This window comes from Aspergillus piperis, assembly GCF_003184755.1.
Source record: "Aspergillus piperis CBS 112811 unplaced genomic scaffold BO85scaffold_10, whole genome shotgun sequence".
NCBI lineage: Eukaryota > Fungi > Ascomycota > Eurotiomycetes > Eurotiales > Aspergillaceae > Aspergillus > Aspergillus piperis.
The window spans coordinates 972,362-993,133 of record NW_020291600.1 but is presented as its reverse complement, the minus strand read 5'-3'; the positions used below and the strand labels follow the sequence as shown (position 1 = coordinate 993,133).

Here is a 20,772-nt window from a genome sequence, read left to right as displayed (position 1 = left end):
GAGAGGCTGTGTCAGAAGGCAAGGCTGAACGATGATCGGCTACTAGTATTTCAAATACTGGCCTCCAATCGGATGCCGACGTGGTGGTGCAGGATGCAACTGCGGATGGGGCTGTGACCATGGCGAAAATTCAGCCGTCACGATTCATAGAGGATATGAATCGCTCCCTCTAACTACCGGGTAGTTGTAGAATATTGTAACCCAGGAAGCGGAAATATCTACAAAAGGAGAAATGAAGTCGCACTCGCAGCGCTGGGTCCTCCGTGACACCCTCATTACTCCCGCCGACATCAGCCTCGGCTCGTTCATCCCAAATGTCACCGACCTTGATCTCGATATCTTGAACGATACCATCTCCCTCTCCGAGCACGAACTATCCGTATCGTGCACCGACAATGTCACCCTCTCAGTCTGTAGCCACCAAGCCTCCCGCCTCGAAGTTCTCATTGCCCGACTCGTAGGCGCATCCTCACTCTCCGCACAGTCGACAGAGACCCACGTCCTCGCCAAACAGAGCTACCTATACACCCTGCGCCAGCCGACGCAAGTTTTCGAGCGCGCATGCACGAGCCCCGCCGTGCGTGCGTGGATTCAACATCAGATTGAGGAGGGTAACCGGCACCGCATATACTTTGTGGTCGGAATCAGGACCGTGGTCGACTCAACAGCGTCGGTCGACCGGAATGATCAAGTTAAACGGACGGCGGATATCTCTCTTCCCGATAATATCTTGGATTCCGGTCTTCAGGCACTGGGTGGTGGTGTTCGCGTTGGCGGGAACAGAGAGAGAGGGTCCGGAGTCAGCCATCAGTACTCGGCCACAGGGGAGCAGATTTTGGCGCTGAGGTTGAAGAGAGTTCGATTGCGATTCTTTGAGCCAGGGGGTGTGGATCGAGCACGGCTGGAGAGAAATACGGCGTGGATTATGGTGTCGGGTAATCGAACGATCCAGGACGATGAGAGTGAAGGCGTGGAGGCGGATCTTGACGGTGCGGGCGAAACTAGCGAGACGGAGACAATGGAGGTTAATTTCCTCGGGGACGATGAAGAGGAAGAAGAAGATGAAGAGGATGAATAGGGGGAGGAGGAAGAGGATGATGATCGCTCAATAAGAACTGTAGAGTAGACTTCTATGATAACTCCGAGTTGTGGTCTAGCGGGCTGGGAACAAGCAATAACCCTAAAATCTACATACTGTAGGGTAAACACCTCTCAGGCTAATGCAAGGCTGAACACGGGATTGGATCCCTTCTGTACTTAAACCATCACCTTTGCCCCTTTCCCTTTTTTACTTCCACTTCACCTCCATCACCTCCCTCCATCCAGTATTACATGCCCAAATGGCCCACGCTTCTGGAGCTACCACAAATAATAACACGATATCCAATTCGCTTCGGAGGGAAGATCAAGAACGAAAAGAGGAAGATAAAGAGAAAGAACAACAAAAAGGCCGTAACTCGTAAGGTTTACCTTCTATAAGACGTGACTTTTGACAACGACCGATGGAAGCAATTGCTCATCTGCAACAGTACAATCTGGGATCGCTCCTTTCAACATCTTCGAAGGCTTAGCCGAGACACGAAAGCCCGAATCTCCAGCAATGCAGCATCCAGCCGGCGCAGAAACTCCCCACCACCACTCTCTCGGGGCGAACTCGACGCAGAGATCATTCGATTCCGCACCATAATCGCAAAGACCTCGGCAGTAGAGCTCGGGGGAGTATACAAGCCAAATCCCTATGTAGATTTGTGTGATCTGCTTGCATCACGATATCGGCTGTCTCAATCCGTCGCAGATCTGTACGAGGCGGAGAATATCCTCCATGGCGCAATAGAGCGCGAGATCCCTGGGAAGAAGTTGGATGTGGAATACTTTAAGGAGACTTCAAAGGCTGCCTGGGCGGGCATCCTTCGCCTCATGTTCAATGAGCAGCTGATTGATTTAGAGACTCTGGACGAGGGCATCTTGAGCCTACGTCTGCTCTTGTACGAAGCATTTCTCCCGGAAATCCGGACAACTGAAACGCTGGCAATGTGTCTGGCGGCGAGATATGGCGCTTCTGGGGCTGTATTCGACTTGCGTGAAGCTCTTGGTCTCATGCAGGACCTCTACAACGGTAGACCGCGATTACATGACAGCCCTGCGGTCTTTATGTGGTTGGACATGCATTCAATGCTGTACCATGTTTTCGGTGACATACAGGCGCTCCGACGCGGTATCACTGATATCAAGACTCGCTCCTCGGCGGATCTAAAGTCTCCGCGTGAATGGACACTAGCTTCCACTCTTTACGCAATCTACCAGCAATTCAAGATTTCCTCTGACCGTGACGAAGGCATTTCAATAGCCCGCAAGGTATTATCAACATCGAGAAGTCTCAGCTGGCTTGATAGAGCCGACTGGTTACAGTTGCTGGCCCGACTCCTGTGGGAAAAGGACCACCAATCTGCGAAAGACGAGGCAGTCATGTGGGCCAACCTGGCAGTCGGCATGGCGGCGGAGGGACATCCCTGCAAAGCCAAAGCCTTTGCCCTTGTGGGAGAGTTGATGATCAAATCTTTCGAGCGATCAGACCGGATAGCGGACCTCAACGAAGCGATCTCCGTTCTTGATAGCGCGCGGAATTTACCTCCCCCGACGCATCCTTCTCAGATTGAGACAACATACATCCTCGGGATAGCTCTGAAGACTAGACATTCTGCAACCGGCGATCTGGAAGATCTCGGAACTGGTATTTCCACCGCTCAAGAAGCCCTCGTCCCAGGTGGCCGGTGGCTTCCTCAGTCTCGATTGCAGGGTGTTCTAGGAGAGCTAATGTGGCAGAGATTCCTCTGTACCAGCAATTTCAGCGACTTAGATGAAGCTACCCGGTTCACAAAAGAGGCAATTTCTCTTTTGCCGAAATACCATCCTTCCGTGTTCGCTTTATGGGACCAGCATTGCGCGATGCTAAAGACTGAAGCTCGGCGAAGCGGAGACAGATCAGCAGCAATAGCTGCACACAAGGAAGTTTTGGCCCGTATACCTGCCAATGATGTGCATCAACAGGGACTTCTTGTTCGCCTTGCTAGCCTCCAGATCGCGCAATTTGACAGGACAGTATCCCTGGTTGACCGGGAGGCGGCAACGGCAACGCTATCCCAGGCACAGATCGGGCTCGAAGGTGCCTTAGCCACTCCCAGGGACTTTTACAGTCGATGTAAACTAATCGGGCTCTGTTGTCGGCTATATTCATCGTCATTCGATTGCGGTGAGCACCTTCATTATCTGATTACTGCAAAGGATCTGCTGGAGAACGAATATAGATCCCTTCGGTTCTTGATATACTATCGGCTAGGGAAACTTTTGGCACAGCTCTCTGGTGATTTAATCACAGATGCCATTAGATACATGGATATGTCGCTTGAATGTGCGCCCAGCCTGCATTGGAAAGTGCCAAGAATAAGATACCATCTTGCACTGCTCCATGTCGCTCGTTATGAGGCCTCAGGAATGGAAAGCCATCTATCTGCCGCAATTGATCTGGCGCGGAGTGCCGTTGATAGTATGCCTCTGCAGCATTATAAGCGTCCTCTTGTTGTTCACGGTCTTGCACGGCTTTTGGGATTGAGGCACCAGCGAACCACAGTAGCGTCTGACCTAGACGAAGCTATCCGCTTAGCCAGAGATGCTCTGGAGCAAAGCCCGTCACACTCAGAGGGCTACTGTGAGATACTGACGGGGCTTGGGGAACTGGCCTCTATGAGTTTCGAGCGAAGGGGAGATCTCGAAGCTGTCAGACAGACCCTTGTCCAAGTTTCCGAAACTCTGGACTGGTTGCCTCCAGAGTACTCTGTCCGAATTCGCATCTCACAGACTGCGGGTGTTCTGCATGGGCATATTGCGCAGCAGACCAACTCTGCGGCTGACCTCGACCGTGGCATACGGGCTTTTCGGGAAGCGGTCCAATTGATCACAGGCGAGGGGTCGAGAATGGCGGAGGTACTTGATGGCCTGGGCCGGCTCCTAATGATGCAATACCAGCATACCGGGAAAGATGAGATTATCGACCAGGCAATTGATTCCAGTGCGCTGGCAGTCGCAAACATTCCTTTCAGTCATCCGCACAGGGCTGTGGTCCTTGACACCCACGGTCAGCAATACATAGCTCGCGCCAAACGAGCCGCCTCCGAGACATCTAATGCAGATTTCGACCGAGCGCTGCAATACTTTCAGGAAGCTCTGAACGCTCCACACGCGGTACTTCTCGACCGCGTAGAAGCCGGTCAGCGAGCTTTCCACTGCCAAATTCAGCGAAAAGACTGGGTCAGTGCGTCCAGGTTGTCGACAGCTGTCATGGAACTGCTTCCCAAGTTGGTTCTTCGGTGGCTCCCACGCGAAGACCAACAGCGGATTATCCAGCGTTTGACTGGGTTCTCGAGTCTCGCCGCCTCCGCAGTTCTCAATGCCGGTGGAAGGCCAGGGGCTGCTCTCCAGGTACTTGAAGGAGGCCGCGGGGTGATTGCAGGATTGACAATCGACTTGCACAGCGATATCTCCCGACTGCGCCAACATCAGGGTATGCTGTATGCTCAATATATCAGCTTGCGTGATAACGCATTTGTGCAAAAATTTAGCGATCTGGTAATCTCATCATCCCCGTCAACTTCGTCGCAGAGCATGAGCTCCAAACTCGCCCAGCACCGTGAGAGCTCTCAGCAGTTGGAGAAGATGGAGACCACAATCCGCCAGATTCCCGGATTTGAGCGGTTTCTCCTGCCCGCGGAGGAAGCAGAGCTCTTGCAACTTGCCATACGCGGACCAATCATCTCGTTCAACGTCACTGAGCATCGCAGCGACGCCCTAATCCTCACCTCCAAGGGTGTCGATGCCATCGACCTCGTTAACCTTCACTATGCCGACCTCGTCCGCAATATGCGGAAGCTTGTGGGCAGTAACAAGCTGTCCAGCGGAAAGCCCAGCTCACGATCCCGCCGCAGACGAGAGCTCCAACGCATCCTACATTGGATATGGGACGTAGCTGTCTATCCGGTCCTTTCACGCCTAGGATATATCTCCCCCATTCATGCCACTAACTCAGACCTACCACGCGTATGGTGGCTATGCACCGGCTATATGGGCCTAGCACCCCTGCACGCAGCAGGCCAACCCCAGGGTCCAAGCACCTCCGATTTCGTCATATCAAGCTACACCCCCACCATCAAAGCCCTCCAACACGCCCGCGAGATCAGCCGCAACCGTCATCTAGAAGTGAATCCGCAACTCCTCATGATCGAAATGCCCGAAACACCCGGAAAAGCAGCCCTTAACACAACCGCAGAGCTCGCCGCTATCTCCCATACCGTCCACCCACTCATCACACATCCAACAATCCTTTCGAACCCAAGCAAGCGAGCAGTCTGCGAGGCTATATCAGCCTATCACCTGGTTCACTTCGCCTGTCACGGCCACGCAAATGCACTAGAGCCCGCGGCAGGCGGTTTATTCCTCGGGCCTGCTCCGGTCCACGGAGCCGATGGACAAGCTCCTGCAGAGCTTCTCACGATCAATGAACTAACACACGTCTCTCATCCCCGTGCACAGATAGCTTATCTATCGGCTTGCTCGACGGCAGAGAACGCTAGTGACTCGCTGATCGATGAGGCGATCCACCTGGCCGGCACCTTCCAGTTACTGGGGTTCCCGCATGTAATCGGGTCACTATGGGAGGCGAATGATCGAGCAGCGATTTCTGTTGCGGAGGGGTTCTATAAGAATTTAGTGGAGTATCTGTTGGCGCCGGAATCGAAGTGGGACGGAGATGATGGGAGAATTGTGGCCACGGCGCTTCATCGTGCTGTGGGAGAGGTCAAACAGAAGAATAGGGATCCCTTGGCTTGGGCGACGTTCATTCATGTCGGGGCTTAGGAAGTTGATTTTCAGGGTTAGTTATGTCTTTCTGGCTTAATCATCGCTAGCTTGAGGGCCTTTATCTATTTTGTTCTGAGACAGATGGGAACTGTCAATAGTACTAATGTAATATTATGGTATATATAAACAAAAATATCTTACTACTACTAACCATACGGCATTTGATGGTACAATGCCCTCCTCCCAATGCCTACTAAACTGGTGTGTGCAGTTTGTTTCACCTAATAGATCAATACTACTACTACTACTACTACTACTACTACTACTACTACTACTACTATGGTTGAGATACACCATTTGCTGAATGGATTAAACAGTGATCCAGGGGTAGGAAGGAAGAGTTCCTCATACAGCAAAAGCTTTGAAGAAAAGAGGGTACCCATTATGACTACTGTTTCGTGAAATATCATTATCGTTCAACTATTCCTAGAGCAGGTCATCCCTCCACCATTATGTTAGTAGTGTCCCTCGTACCATTCAGTCATGATGTTACGCATTCCGGAGGAGAATATTCGGCATTTCCCTCTCATATTTCTGTTCCATCCGTCAGCGACACATCCAACACTCGAGATTCCACGAAGAGAAAGGAAAATACAAACATACCTTCGCATACGCATCCCGCAACCGCATCTCCAGAAAACACTTAGACAACATCGTCTCTTTTAACCAGTAGTCATACAGTGCCCGACCATCTGGATCTCCGGAAGGGTCCAGCGCCCTCTCTAGTTCCTCACGCACAATACGCCATCCGCCCATCGATTCTAATCCCAACAGGTATAAGAGATGACCTACATGTACCTGGAGAAGGGCATGATGCACCAACTGCCACATTCTAGGTAAGTTATCAGTAAGAGTACGTGCACCGGGGGGGATTTCTTTGAGGGCATTCTTGTTGTTGGGATGGCGAAGAAACGTAGAATAATGGATTCCGATTCCGTCAAAGTCGCGAAGCGCGAACCCTCTTATCTCCTTGCTTGTGAGATTGACGCGGACGAGGATATTTTGGCTATGAGCTTCGAAGTAGATTCCGTGGCGGATCATAGGGGGGAAAATGAGGGAGATTAATTTGGTGAGGTATCTTTTGTTTAATTGGTCATTTTTCGTCCAAGATTAATAGAGGTTGCTCGTATATAAATAGCGCATAATATCATTACTACTTACTTTCTGAACCAGGCTTGTTTTCCCTTCAAGTCATCAAGACCAAATATAATCTCCACGTACGTTCGATCATCGTTGAAAGGTCTCTGCGATAGTCCCGCAATGGGGATGAGTGTCTCCCCGATGTCCGCCGCTCGTTTTTCTAGGCTCTTTCGGATAATGCATGTTAATTGGCAGGCTTTATCAAAGTCTTCCTGGGCACCTGTAACAGAAGCTGCTTCTTCAAAGATCCATAGATCCTGGGGAAGCAAACTTTGCAGGATCTTCCCGACTGCGGGTACTAAAGCTGCAGCATAAGGGGAAATGGTCCTGAGACGAGATGTGATTTGGCAATCCAGCGATAGCTTCAGATGCAACGGGGAGCCGCCCGCGTCTGGCATCATAGAGACAGTCCGCATGGAGAGTTGTGCTCGGCAACGGTTTTGGACAGCCCTCAGAATGCGTGCTTTCGGGAATAGTGGCGTGATAGCTGGGAGTTGGCGACTGAAACACGGTATGACGATCTCATTGATTGTATCATCAGGCTTGGGGATCCCAAGAGATGCTAAAAGTGGGTCCAGAAGTGACTGGAATGGTCCGAAGACTTTCATGTCTGACTTTGGAACGCAGAGGAATGATAGTTCGGGTTCTAGTAGATAAGGGATATCATCGGGCATGATGGGATCTAGGGGTGACTGGGCAAGGCAGGCTCGGTGTAACTTCGATAAGGTTAACCTCAAGTCTAAGGCGAGTAGGTAGGACAAGGTGGGGGAAATGTTGTTGTAGTACCGGATGTGTAGGATGTCCAGATACGACTGATTGCTCCCAATCACATAGTGAAGACTTAAGATGTAGGATTGGCAGAGTACTGGCCATATCCAACCATTTCTCTGTCTCAGCATTAGTTCTTATCTTTGAATCGTTTAGGTTGAACATAGCTGTTGGTTCACCTTGATTGTTTGCAGAATTCCGTACCTCCTTTACAAGCGTCTCTACCGCGTGTTCTTCATCTTGGCGAGAACGCCAGCGGCAGATAACGCGACAAATCACACCAGGGTCAAGCTCCTTTGATACCTCGCCGTTGAGGTTCCGGCTTAGCACAGGCTCCAGGAGATCGTCCGCCCGCACAAACCCAAGAACCCTGCCACCGTCTGTTTCGGTATATGCGTCAGCTCGCATACCGCACATAATCCAAGCGTCTTCATCACTGGCCATGGCTCCTCCGGGACTGCGTAAGCACAACAACAGACCGGTGCTGTTACATGACTCAAGGGTTGCGCAGGCTATCCCATCGTTTATCGCACTGGCAAGTACTCGTTTAGTTGTCTCAAAGAGCGCTCGTCGCCGATTGGGCGATATGGAGTTTCCTAGTAGGGGTCTTGTCATGCTAAGATGTCTCAAGGTTTGCCGATCATTATGGGGGCATGTAGTTGAGCTTCTCGATCCATCCTTTCCCACTGTATCTGGTCCCATTCCAACGGTCTGCAACAGCATGATGATAGCCACGGGAGTCTGAGAGATAATTGAACTGATCGCGATACACATTCGCCATTCTAAAGGCGTGGTCCACATAATAACAATATGTAGGACTTGAATCCTCGGTCTTAGCCGAAAGTCTGTGACATCAATATATTCCCTAAGCGGAAATGAGTTCCAGTAAGGCTGAGGCAGTTTGTGGTATCGCCTCGGAAGAGGCCGAAATGCAACGTCACTCGGGAATCCTACTGTTTCAGATAAGGACCTTTACTGGACCAGATCCAGCTAGAAACGTTAAAAGAATAGTGGAATTGTCATGGCAACTGGGTATGTGGAACAGTCAAGTGTTATCTCATATCCCATGAGGCTTGCGCACATTGCTGCATACTTTAAGCATAAGAGCCGTAGGAAGGTATGGCGGAGTGATACCCACGCCATGAGTTAGTATATAAATCACGTCTAGTCCTCGGTGAGAAAACCAAAAGGGAGGACTCTAGTTTGATAATATAATTGCGAAAGGTTACATCACGTCCAACCAATGGCGAGTTTCTCGTGAGTTTTCCCTGGGTGTCTATATTTTCCGACATACTGATGAGCCTTTTTCTGCTCCGCAAGGGATGAAGGTTATGACTGTTCAGCATATGCTGCACATCGCCCTTCCCCTCCTCAGGCTCTGTACGACACCGTTTTAGCCTACCATCAGTCTCCCCACGAACTATGTGTCGACCTGGGCACTGGCCACGGGGCTGTGGCTCGCGCGCTGGCCACCCATTTCAAATCTGTTATTGGAGTTGATTCCTCCGAGGGCATGCTAAAGCAAGCTGCAAGAGCTCAGAAATCGGACGTCAGCAATATCCAATATCACCAGTCCAATGCAGAGTCTCTCCCCTTCATTGCATCGAAGACGGTTGATCTGGTAATCGCCTGTCAAGCAGCACATTGGTTCGACCCTGAACCGCTCTGGAAAGAGATGACACGAATAGTCCGTCCTGGGGGTACTGTTGTTTTCTGGAACTGGGGCCACTACGTCGTAATGGGACGCCCGAAGGTTAATCGGGCCCTGCAAAAGTTTTTCTTTGAGGATCTGGTACCGTACTGGCCTCAACCAGGGATATCAGTGTTCAACAATGAATGGATGTATCCCGTTGAATGCCGGGACTTTGCTAACTGGACCGACCTTACAAGGTTGGTGAGTATTCCTGCTGATGATGATGCGCCTGGCGTGTTGGAGACGCCAGGAGCTATAAAAATGCGTGCATCACAGACCCTTGGTAGTCTGGAGACCCTGATACGGACATTGAGTATGGTCCATGAATGGCGCAAGGCACATCCTGAAGCTTTATCAGTAAAAGAGGGCGGATGTGGCGACTGCGTGGACACTCTCATGCGAGATATGATCGAGGGCGACGAAAAATGGCACGCCTTTGTTACGTCGGGGGGCAATTGGCGGGGCATCGAGGTAGATCTCGAGATGCGCAGCATTCTGCTAATGGCTCGAAGGAAACAGTCCCTGTCGTACTGCGCAGATCCGCATGAACGCCAGCCATGACAGCATTCGTTCACCTTTCGATTGAACCTATGCAAGTTGGACCTATCTAAAGCGTATGCGTTCTGAAGGATACTATAGATCGCCTTGGGGGAATAATCGAGAATGGAGGTTCAAAGTTTTGGAGAAAGTATGTAGGAGAAGATGAAGGAGCGGCCCGCTGCTGCTGCTTAGCAGGTCAGGTGCCGCACGTGGTTTTTCTTCTTCGCGGATTGTTACCATTTCTATTCTTTAAGTTGCCTTTGGATATTTGTCACCCATAGTATTACGTTAATCTTGGATATTCCTATCAACATTATAGAATTCATTATGATAATATGCGAGAGAAGAGAAGGCGACACCTTTGAGATCATGGTTATTATATATCTGTCCTGGCTCGACAAACAGTCTGCAGCTCTGACCGAGTTGACAATAGTCTATGAGCTATTTTTCTTTAATATTTTCTTTTCTTTTATCTTCTTTCTTCTTTCTCTTGAAAGTCTGAGGGTTGGCTGGCTGGCACCATAAGATCTATCTAAAGGATGATCTGCAAGTCGATGCAGCTATTACTAGATAGATTAGTTGAATTTTATGACGCCATGACGATCCACGAAAGTTAATATCATGGGGTCTCCGCATGTTATTATTGTTGCTATATTAAGCATACTAGGATGGGGAATGCGTCAGAGATCGACCGTCGTATTTATGATTTGTATGAAGCATGGAGCTGCATGAACATACGGCAGGCACGTAGCACAAGCATTACACGGGTGAAAGTGGAATGTAGCCATGTGATCATCTAGTCAGATTGCATTCACATGCATATAAATATATATTATTGGAAGAAGATATGAGAATATTTATAGAGAAAGTAGGCAGAAGTGTAAAAAGTTGACTGGTCGGTGAATGTAAATGGCATGAACGTCCTGACATTCAAGGAAGAGCTTCCCGACCAGAAAAAGAAAAGAAAAGAAAGTCCCAAATCAATAAGAGCTATCTAGCAACATGTCTGAAAGTAGGATGGGGGTATGCTGTGGTTCATCTGCCGTCTATATGCATAATTCGTGATCATCAATGCAAGGGGGTTCGTAACCAAGCATGGGTTATCGTCATTGATCGGCATGTGCGCATTCAAGTTCGTGGGTGGTGTGCGTCGGCCACTCGTCATTTTCCGTTTCCACATCCGACGAGACAGATGAACTGGGGCTGGAGTGGTAGAGTGTGGTACTGGCGCTGGAAAGCGGAGGGTCGGAGGACGGGGTCTCCGTTTCGGACTCGTGCGGTATCGTTTCAGGCTGGGACACGGATGATGTTGAACCCGTCTCATCCTGGACGGGATGAAGCAGTTTGTCACGATTCTCTAACGGTCCCAGGGTCCATCGCCATTCACAGCGACGTTTAGCTCGCTTCCTGCGCGGCGTTTGTGGTGTCAGGCTGCCTGGGTTGCTGGGTCCCGCGATTCCGTCCATCAAGGCCACTGCCCGGACTTGCCTCTCGGCATTGGAATGTTTGCGCTTCTTCCGCTTGATGGGAGACGATGTCTTCTTCCCTAAGCCGGCCTCGGGCTCATCTTCGGAAGTGCTGGAATCCGAGGGACACCCGCTGGCGTTTGAATCCGAGTCCTCATCTGATGAGGTCACCTCTGGTTGCTGAGGTTGAGGTTGAAGTTGAGGTTGAGGTTGAGGTTGGAGTGCAGGCTCGGGTTCATCGTGTAGATCAGAGTGGCGTGCCGTGTAGTGCACGGTCTGAATTTCCTCTTCCAAGGGATTGCGATAGCTGACTTGCTTCTTCGCGGGAAAGAAGACGCGGCGCGCGCTCGGTCCACCATTCGGCCCGGTAGTGGCCACCGATCCAGCCCGTCGGCGGCAGGTCGGCTCGAGCGGCGAGTTTCGCAGAATACTCTTCACCCCCAGTGGGAGTTGGTATGGGTTGTGTGTGGTAAATGGGGAGGATGGTTTGCTGAAGCGTTGGTTGGATGGGTATTTGGATGACGGAGAGGCGGTGGCAGACGAAGGACCGGTGACCTCGTAGGCATTTTTGAAGGTATTACGGACGGTAGGAGATGCCGTTCCGGCTGCGAGAGAGAGTGACAGTCCCGTTGAGGATGTGCCAAAGGTTCGGGGAAGAGAGGAAGTTTGGAGAGTCAGCTTCGGTCGGGATGATATCGTAGTTTGTTGCGTGGCACTGGCGGATGAGGAGGATGAAGAGGAGGAGGAGGTGGTGGTGGTCGCAGTCGAAGCCAGACTGCAGACCATGTTGGAGGAAGAAGACGAAGGGTGGGATGCTTGCGGGGTCATGGGGGTTGCGAGCATGGCGAAGGCCCCCAAACACAACGGCGGAGGGAGCAGTAGAAGAAGAAGAAGAAGAAGAAGAGGGAGGAAGAGAGGAAGGAGAGGATAAACGAAATGAGATCAGAAAGCGAGGAGGTCTTTGGGGGGGTGCAACAGTAAGGCCCCGCACCAAGAAGCAGCAAAGACGAAGCAGAAGCAGTAGCGCCTTGCCAACAGCACCGGAGTGTGATTCAAGATGCAGAAGTGCAACAACCGGCTCCAAGCGCGTTAAATCCAGGGACGATAAGGTTCTGAAATAAGACCAGGTGGGATCCCAAGCACTGGAACCAAGCAGACAAGAGACGTGGGCGCTTGTACGAGGGTCGCCTTATTTTAGAATGATCTGCGACTCATGGTTTGCTGGAATGTTTGAAGAAATGACTGTTGGAACCAGAGGATAAGCCAGAGGATAGGCAGAAGAAGATCGATTAAAGTCAGTCCAAGAGGAAACTGGGTTAAATGAAAATGCAAATGAAAATGAAAATATCTTTTAGCCGCGGGGGAGGGAAATTAAAGAAATTAAGAAATTAAGAAATTACTGTTAATCAAAAGTGCTAAATTTACGAGTCTTCGCCATCCTATCATCCAACCATCCAACCATCCAAGCCGGGCTGGTGGATGGAGTCGCTGGACTCCATCGTACCCTCAGCATCTCCATTCAGGCATGTCTTCACAGTCTCAGTGCTTCTCTGCTGAACCACCGACCGGCTAGTCGCTCTCCATCTAATTATAACCCAACTATTGACGCCGCCGCCGACGGGCCCCAGTTTTCCGATGATCGAGAATGGCCGATCCTTCCAACGGCTCCATTCCATCTGCCATCTTCTGGCCATCGACGCCCGGGCGAGACACGCGGCCGATCCATTCCTCTCCGCCATGTCTCTGCTAGAAATCTGCCTAGTGTTGACTCATATCCACCATGAGTGTATGTTTTGATTCATTTCCACGTTGGAGTATTGCTGGTTGTCGTTCCCGGGCACGAGTTGCAAGTCGTTATTTATAGCAATTGAACTGGAGCAGGAAAAAAGGAAAAGGTGCGCGTCACAGTGCCGCCCTTACGTAAGGCAGTTGCATCTGGCACAGACCAATCAAAACTGCAGCTGACGCGGTGTTCTAAAAATGGGATAGTCCCTGCACGAGTGACTGTGGGGAAATGACACCACTTTGGGTTAGTGTCATGGGTCACGCACCTACTGAGTCAGCCAGGGTCCAACCAACCAGAAAGTCTGAATGGGCTTTACCCCAGCCACCCAGTGACTGAAGCGTGACCACTGCACCAGCCACATCCCAGCCGCAGGTTTGTTGCCCAATCAGCTGGATGCCTCAATTCGCACTAAACAGAATGTTGCATCGCACTATCTATCCTATCTATGGATCTATCTCGGTTGACTATCGAATCTCTTCTCACTACTTGATGACAGGTGCGGACGGACAAATTCCCTTTTTGAGCTCCCATTTCCAGCCCTCTGCATTCCGGTAATATTATCCACCGGAGGTTTTCGCAACATCCTTTTCGCCTCCCTACTACGGATACAGTAGGGACTCAGGACAAGGTAGCAGACGGAATACAACTCTCCGTTGAGGTCTGCCTGGAACCCGATCCCCACTGGCTCTCTCTCAGTCGATGCTACATAGTACAGTACTGTAGTTCATGGCTGTGTTACCATCCAGAGACGACCACCGAATCATCCTCCACTTTGTCAGTCACGCTACCCATATAGTGATCCATACTGCACTCAATTAAAAATAACGTTTTCAAAACCCTGCGAAAAACGTGACTCCATTCGGCCGTTAGCTAACTGCCTCTCTGCAATCCCCACAGGATTATGATTGTTTCTACGCCTCGGTCTTTGAGGTGGAGCAGCCAGTGCTGAAATCCCTGCCGTTGGCCGTCCAGCAGAAACAGATCGTAGTCACCTGTAATTATGAGGCCCGCCGGCGCGGGTTGCGCAAGCTCCAGTTGATCAAAGAGGCCAAACAGATCTGCCCGGACGTCGTCATTGTCTTAGGTGAAGATCTGTCTAGATTTCGCGATGCATCCAAGGATCTATTCCTCTACATTAGGTCCTTCGTTTGGGGGGAGAAGGTCGAAAGACTCGGGTTTGATGAGGTATGTATTGCGAGTTTCGACTCTGCTAGAGACTTGATTTCATTGTCAGGACTGTCCGTTGAGGTGGTTCTCCACGGGTTCCTGGGCTGCAGTGAGCTTCTTCGCGATCCCATCTAATACCCGCCTGCAGTTGTTCTTGGATGTCACCGAGATGGTCAACTACAATGTCGATCTGTTAAATCGCTATGATCTGGAACATTCATTCTTTCATCTGGACCGGCACGAACCCACCGTGGGTTTCACTTATGATGCCACCCGATTATGTGGCTCCACTTACCCAGCTGATCCGAATACGATCGCTGCCGCTGCGCCCTCGACGACTGCGACAGCTGACGAAGACGCATCAGCCTGGCTTTACACTCGACTGCTGGTGGCCTCGCACCTCGCAGGCTACCTTCGCGGTCAACTGGAGCACCAGAAAGGGTACACTGCCACAGTGGGGATCTCTACGTCCAAGCTTCTCGCCAAGCTCGCAGGCAGCACTCATAAACCGAACAACCAGACTACGCTGCTTCCCCCGTATACTACTACACCGACGCTTGCTGCGCCCAGTAATGTGCTGAATTTTCTCGATGCGCACGAAATCAGGAAGATCCCCGGGATCGGCTCCAAACTGACGCGGAAACTCTGTCACTATCTTGCTGATGAAGGCGCTCACTCAGTCCCAGCGGTGACCGCCGACGACACCGCTGACTCTGACAAGGTGACTGTGAGAGACATCCGGTTGTTGCCTGGCATGGGCCCGTCCCTGCTCAGTCGGATCTTAGGGGGTCCAGGGGCACCCCGAGATATTGGGGTGCGGGTCTGGGGACTGCTGCATGGCGTAGACAATACCGAGGTCGTCCAGGCAGGAGATTTGCCCACGCAGATAAGCATTGAAGATTCCTACGGTCGCCTGGACAGTTTCGACAGCGTCCGTAAAGAGCTAGTCTCGCTCACAGGGAGCTTACTTCGTCGGATGCGTACGGATCTGACAGAGAAGGACAGGGAGACTGACGGTACAGCAGCAAACCAAGTTGCAGTGTCTAAAGTCCGATGGCTCGCGCATCCACGGACCCTGCGGCTGTCCACCCGGCCCCGATCTGCCACCGACAATGCGCAAGCTTACCATGGGGGGAGAATTTCTCGGTCAGCGCCGCTGCCCGGCTATGTCTTTCATCTTGATGAGAGTGTAGACGCGCTGGCTGAACGGTTGGTACAAGATCAGCTACTGTCCATGTTCCGCAAGCTTCACCCGGAGAGATCTGGGTGGAACCTGCGGTTAATGAATGTCGCTGTGACGAATCTGGTCGAGGCAGCTGGAGAACGGAAGCAAAGCAGTGGACGCGATATTGGTAAGATGTTTCAGAGCCAAGGGTCGCGGCGCAACGATGCCTTGGCCATTTCTGAGCCAGTGCCAGTCTCTACGGGTAACAGCGGCACGATGATGCACCTTCAGGAACCCCTTCATCGTGGAGACAGTGCAGCCGTGACCGAGAACGACGTGGAGGAAGCTGCATGGGAAGAGAGCGATGGAGAAGATGGCATGGCTTGTGTAGTATGTGGCGTCTGCGGCGCCATGATTCCGCATTTCGCCCGAGAGGCGCACGAAGCATTTCATTTGGTTCCCGACTGAGCGTGAGTTGGGGCTACTGGGCACTAAATTGCGGGGGAATGATGACACTATGGTTGAAGAGTATTGACCACAGGAATGAGTGGTTATTGCTCTTGAGTTATAGTAAGACAACAAAATAATGAGCGATGATCCGTAAGCGCCGGGAGGCTTGGCGGGTGTCCGCGACAACCAAAAGCGGAGAAGCGATGAATCGACCATCAAATGGGTTGTTGTTGTTGTTGATTCGGGGTCCAATTGCAATCCCTGAACCGGACCCTGTCAATCCCTCTCCTCAAGTCCCTCGCTACTATCCTCCGCTTTTTCCACCCCCTCCACTTTATTTTCCCATCCATCATCTTCCATTCTCTCAATCCAATTCACTTTCGTTGAACTAGACTCGCTCCTGTTTGCCCTCTGGACCAACGTGTATTTGTTTACTGCTTGGAGGGAGATTCTCGCCATTCATTCCAGATTTCCGCCCGCCCGCCAAGGCGGCTGCGCCTCCAGCCAAGCCAAACCTCCTTGGTTCGCCAACTGGAAGAATCCCTTTCACTCCCCCGTCAAGTGAGTCTCACTGCTCACTCCGGTTGTTGCGCGCGCGCTCTTTCTTTCTCTCTCTCCCCTCTCCACACCTCCAGTATACATCCTCTGAAGGTGTGAGAGACTGCGACGATCCGGGGAAGAATAAACCCCCTTCAGTGCAGCTTAATCTCCGGCGTGATCCGTCATACATGCCCGGTTCCCGAGCCAAGATCTCGACCGGGTCCATTCAGCCGTGAAAGGGAACTCATTCGTTTCCACTTTTCGTCGCTGCCTGATGCTGTGGATCGAAGGGCTCTGTTAACCCTGACTTCCCGGATCTCTCGCTGTGGTTTTGATGCCAGCACCCTCGTTCAGCGCATACCTTCAACCTCTCCCATCGGCTGTCTTCACTCGCTGACAGCCATGCGGTTTCTTACCTATTCCCTGCCCTTCATTGCAAGTGCTATATCACTCTTTGGGGCCAGTGTACAAGGTGAGTTCGGCGATATCCGGCGCATGGATCTGTCCTAACTTGAATGAATGCAGCTCGATCACAAGCTCCAAGTGCCATCCGTCATGTGTCGACGCTTGACCAGCCCACCATCAAGACGCCCTCGCAGCGGGTCGATCACCTTGACCACTTTGACATCACTTTCGATATCCATGACACGCACCAGCGGATCAAGCTGGAGCTAGAACCCAACCACGACATCCTGGCAGAAGACGCATCCGTACAGTACCTCGACGCCGACGGGAACGTGCGACGCCACGAGCCCATTGCCCGACATGAGCATAAGGTCTTCAAGGGGAGGAGTCTACTCGGGCGAGGAAAAGGCATGTGGGATCCGGTCGGATGGGCGCGGATCTACTTGAAGCAGGATGGTTCGGAGCCTCTGTTTGAGGGAGTCTTCAGTGTCGACGGCGACAACCATCACGTTCAGCTGAAATCGGCATACATGGAGAAGAAACGCCCCGTGGATGTCGACCTTCCTGACTCAGCGAAGGATTATATGATCTTTTACCGGGATTCGGATATGGTGCGTCTACATACGGAATTGAAGCGGTCGTCGCTCGGATCAACCTCGTGTCAAGCCGATCAGCTCGGCTTCAACACCAACCCCAACCACCCTGTGCTACAACCGTACGTCCAGGCGGAAACGGATGCGTGGGGAGCGATGTCGTTGAACTCTTTGCTTGGACTCAACAAGCGCCAGTCTGATATCGGAAGTGTGTCCGGTAATGCTGGTGGTGTCAATTTGGCGTCCACCATTGGCGATACTTCGGGCTGTCCGAGCACGAAACAGGTCGCTCTGATTGGCGTAGCAACGGACTGCTCCTTTACCGGCTCATTTAACAATGAGACGGCCGCCAAGGAATGGGTCATCAGCACTGTCAACAGCGCGTCCAATGTCTACGAAAAGTCCTTTAACATTACGATTGGGCTGCGGAATTTGACTATTACCGACAGCTCATGCCCTGACAACCCGCCCGCAGCCACGGCATGGAACATGCCCTGCTCCAGCGGAAATCTCACCTCTCGTCTGGATCTGTTCTCCAAGTGGCGCGGCGAGCAATCGGACGACAATGCTTATTGGACCTTAATGAGCGATTGCGCGACGGGCAACGAGGTCGGACTGTCCTGGCTGGGCCAACTCTGTAATAGCGATGCTTCTTCGGATGGCTCCAGTACGGTCAGTGGAACTAACGTTGTCGTTCGGTCTTCCGGCTCGGATTGGCAAATCTTTGCTCATGAATCTGGCCACACTTTCGGCGCTGTCCACGACTGCGACTCTCAGACCTGTGCGCAGGATCTTGAAGCCTCGTCTCAATGCTGTCCGTTGACCTCAAGCACCTGCGATGCCAACGCAAAATACATTATGAACCCCACAACTGGTACAGACATCACCTCGTTCTCGCAGTGCACTATCGGAAATATTTGCGCAGCCCTGGGCCGCAACAGCGTCAAGTCTAGTTGTCTCTCCGCCAACCGCGACGTTACCACCTACACTGGCAGCCAGTGTGGCAACGGAATTGTCGAGTCCGGCGAAGATTGCGACTGTGGCGGCGAAGATGGTTGCGGCGACAACAACTGCTGCGACGCGAAGACTTGCAAGTTCAAGTCGGGAGCTGTGTGTGATGACTCCAATGACAGCTGCTGTTCGAGCTGCCAGTTCTCCTCGGCCGGGACAGTATGTCGCGCCAGTCGCGGCGACTGCGACGTGGCAGAGACCTGCAGCGGCAACTCCAGCACTTGTCCCACCGACTCGTTCAAGAAAGACGGCACCAGCTGCGGCAGCAGTGGCTCGGGACTCGCCTGCGCCAGTGGCCAATGCACCAGCCGGGACTACCAGTGCCGCAGTGTAATGGGCAGTCTCCTCCACAGCAACGACACCTACGCATGTTCCTCCTTTAGTTCCTCCTGCGAACTGGTCTGCACCTCCCCGAAGATCGGCACGTGCTACAGCGTCAACCAAAACTTCCTCGACGGCACTCCCTGCGGCAGTGGCGGCTACTGCAGCAACGGCGACTGCAAGGGCCAGAACGTCGAATCCTGGATCAAGAACCACAAGGGAATCGTCATTGGTGTCGCCTGCGCCGTAGGAGCCCTCATCCTTCTAGCCCTGATGACGTGCATCGTGAACCGCTGTCGTCAGGCCCGCGCCCCCAAACCCGTCCCGCGTCCAGTGCCCTACGGGCCCTGGCCCGGCGCTAGACCTCCCCCGCCGCCGCCCATGAACCAGTGGCCGGCGCGAGGCTATCAAGGATTAGGGAACGAGCCGCCGCCACCCTATCCAGGTGTAGCTGGCCAGCCAATGCCGCAATATATGTCTCCGCAGGGGCGGTACGCTTGATTGAGGGGGCTTTTCGTGCGATTTAGTATGCATTATGATCCTTGCAGCCACTAGCATTGCATTTTGTGACGATTGATTGATTGACTAATTGACCTTAACATTCTTTATCTTGGAGTGGAGGCGTGTTTTAGAGTTTTGGCTTGCTGCTGAATTGTTGTTCTTTTCTATGTGGGGTCTGGGTGTTTAAACTTACAATCAATGGATACAGTGCCCGGGGTTGGTTCACGTCTTTCTCAATCAAACCTTTTTCGTTCTTTGTTCGTTTACCTTCTCTCCCTTTCTTGCCCATATTAGACCGGGCCGTGGTATGTATGGTCAGGGGTCTGATGTATGTATTTTTGCCGTGTATAATGAACGCTTCGAACTATATATTACCAAGTTCCGTCTTGTAGGTATCATGATAGTAAGTAACAGTGACCATAGCATGGTAGCAGGCAGGAAGGAAATCCGATATTGACAATGCTATTTTCATTGTAGAGTCAAAATCCCAAATCAATTGGCGCCAGTCCATGCAGAGTACGAGTGGTAAATAATTAGACGTCAACAAGAAAACAGACACACACACACCAAGGACAGCAACTCAGCAAGGTAAACAAGAAGAACCATCCATCTCCCATTCACCCACCAAACCGGGAAATTCCACCCAATCCACATACATACCCAATGAGTGAAAAACTAAAGAAAGAGAGGTATAAAAAAAAGGAAAATAATAATCACTGCCAACAAATCCCGACGAACGCCTCGCGCGTAACACCCCCGACACCCTCCAAATCAAACTCCTCAATCATAGCCCTCAACTCCTCCTCTTCGAGGCCCGTCTCACCCAATTCCCTGGCTACGCGCCTCAAGTCCTCCAAGTCAATGTATCCCTTCCCGCCTTCATCGAACAGTTCGAACGCGCGCAGGATCTCGTCGCGCGGATCCCGCTCCAGTATCTTCAGCGCCGTGACGGCCTGAAAGGCCGATAGTGGCATGAGCAGATTACTCGGGTGTTGGGGGTTCGTAGTTGCTGCCGCGCGGTTCTGTTGTTGCTGGGGAGGGGGAGGGTTGCCGGCGTTCTGTTGCTGTTGTTGTTGGACTTGAGGACGCGGAACGCCGTAGGTGGTTAGGAGGGAGATGAGCTCTTGTTTGGGGAGGGTGAAGCCCAGTGCACGGAAGGCGACGCGGAGTTCGTGGTAGTCGAGGTGGCGGTCGCGGTCGAGGTCGAAGAGGGTGAACTGTTATTTTATTATCTCGTTAATCATGTGTTTGTTCCTTTTAGGATGCAGTGTATGTATGTATGTTTGACGGGGGTGACTTGGTGTGAGGGGGGGGGG

At 51.8% G+C, this 20,772-nt stretch overlaps 8 protein-coding genes across 8 annotated transcripts in view; 5 read left to right on the top strand and 3 right to left on the bottom strand.

Annotated features, from left to right (window-relative positions):
- Window positions 1-120: 120 nt before the first annotated feature.
- Window positions 121-1,262, top strand: BO85DRAFT_37623 (uncharacterized protein). Its single transcript, XM_025656215.1, has one exon. It carries the CDS (start codon window positions 233-235, stop codon window positions 1,076-1,078), a length of 846 nt encoding a protein of 281 aa, XP_025515213.1. The 5' UTR covers window positions 121-232; the 3' UTR covers window positions 1,079-1,262.
- A 2,746-nt stretch (window positions 1,263-4,008) lies between these two features.
- BO85DRAFT_450014 (CHAT domain-containing protein) lies at window positions 4,009-6,054 on the top strand (the record flags this gene model as incomplete). Its single annotated transcript, XM_025660286.1, has 1 exon — window positions 4,009-6,054. The coding sequence occupies one exon, from the start codon at window positions 4,009-4,011 to the stop codon at window positions 5,905-5,907; it is 1,899 nt and encodes a 632-aa protein (XP_025515212.1). The 3' UTR covers window positions 5,908-6,054.
- Window positions 6,055-6,399: 345 nt separating this feature from the next.
- On the bottom strand, window positions 6,400-8,541 carry BO85DRAFT_439125 (uncharacterized protein; the record flags this gene model as incomplete). Its single annotated transcript, XM_025658697.1, has 4 exons — window positions 6,400-6,444; window positions 6,514-6,988; window positions 7,072-7,937; window positions 8,023-8,541. The coding sequence occupies 4 exons, from the start codon at window positions 8,539-8,541 to the stop codon at window positions 6,400-6,402; spliced, it is 1,905 nt and encodes a 634-aa protein (XP_025515211.1).
- Window positions 8,542-9,140: 599 nt separating this feature from the next.
- Window positions 9,141-10,072, top strand: BO85DRAFT_459998 (class I SAM-dependent methyltransferase; the record flags this gene model as incomplete). The annotated part of the gene is made up of 2 exons (XM_025661689.1): window positions 9,141-9,198; window positions 9,315-10,072. 2 exons carry the CDS (start codon window positions 9,141-9,143, stop codon window positions 10,070-10,072), a joined length of 816 nt encoding a protein of 271 aa, XP_025515210.1.
- A 613-nt stretch (window positions 10,073-10,685) lies between these two features.
- Window positions 10,686-12,660, bottom strand: BO85DRAFT_37596 (uncharacterized protein). The gene has a single exon (XM_025656201.1). It carries the CDS (start codon window positions 12,358-12,360, stop codon window positions 11,158-11,160), a length of 1,203 nt encoding a protein of 400 aa, XP_025515209.1. The 5' UTR covers window positions 12,361-12,660; the 3' UTR covers window positions 10,686-11,157.
- Window positions 12,661-14,029: 1,369 nt separating this feature from the next.
- On the top strand, window positions 14,030-16,103 carry BO85DRAFT_459996 (putative DNA polymerase iota; the record flags this gene model as incomplete). The annotated part of the gene is made up of 3 exons (XM_025661688.1): window positions 14,030-14,077; window positions 14,201-14,488; window positions 14,619-16,103. 3 exons carry the CDS (start codon window positions 14,030-14,032, stop codon window positions 16,101-16,103), a joined length of 1,821 nt encoding a protein of 606 aa, XP_025515208.1.
- A 924-nt stretch (window positions 16,104-17,027) lies between these two features.
- admB (ADAM family of metalloprotease ADM-B) lies at window positions 17,028-19,456 on the top strand (the record flags this gene model as incomplete). Its single annotated transcript, XM_025656070.1, has 2 exons — window positions 17,028-17,097; window positions 17,151-19,456. The coding sequence occupies 2 exons, from the start codon at window positions 17,028-17,030 to the stop codon at window positions 19,454-19,456; spliced, it is 2,376 nt and encodes a 791-aa protein (XP_025515207.1).
- Window positions 19,457-20,169: 713 nt separating this feature from the next.
- cdc31 (putative cell division control protein Cdc31) overlaps window positions 20,170-20,772 on the bottom strand; it is a gene marked incomplete at both ends in the record, with an annotated part of 959 nt that continues 356 nt past the window's right edge. Inside the window, one exon of the mRNA XM_025656067.1 lies at window positions 20,170-20,673. Coding sequence (XP_025515206.1) covers window positions 20,170-20,673 — 504 coding nt within the window. The remainder of the gene's footprint in view (window positions 20,674-20,772) is intronic.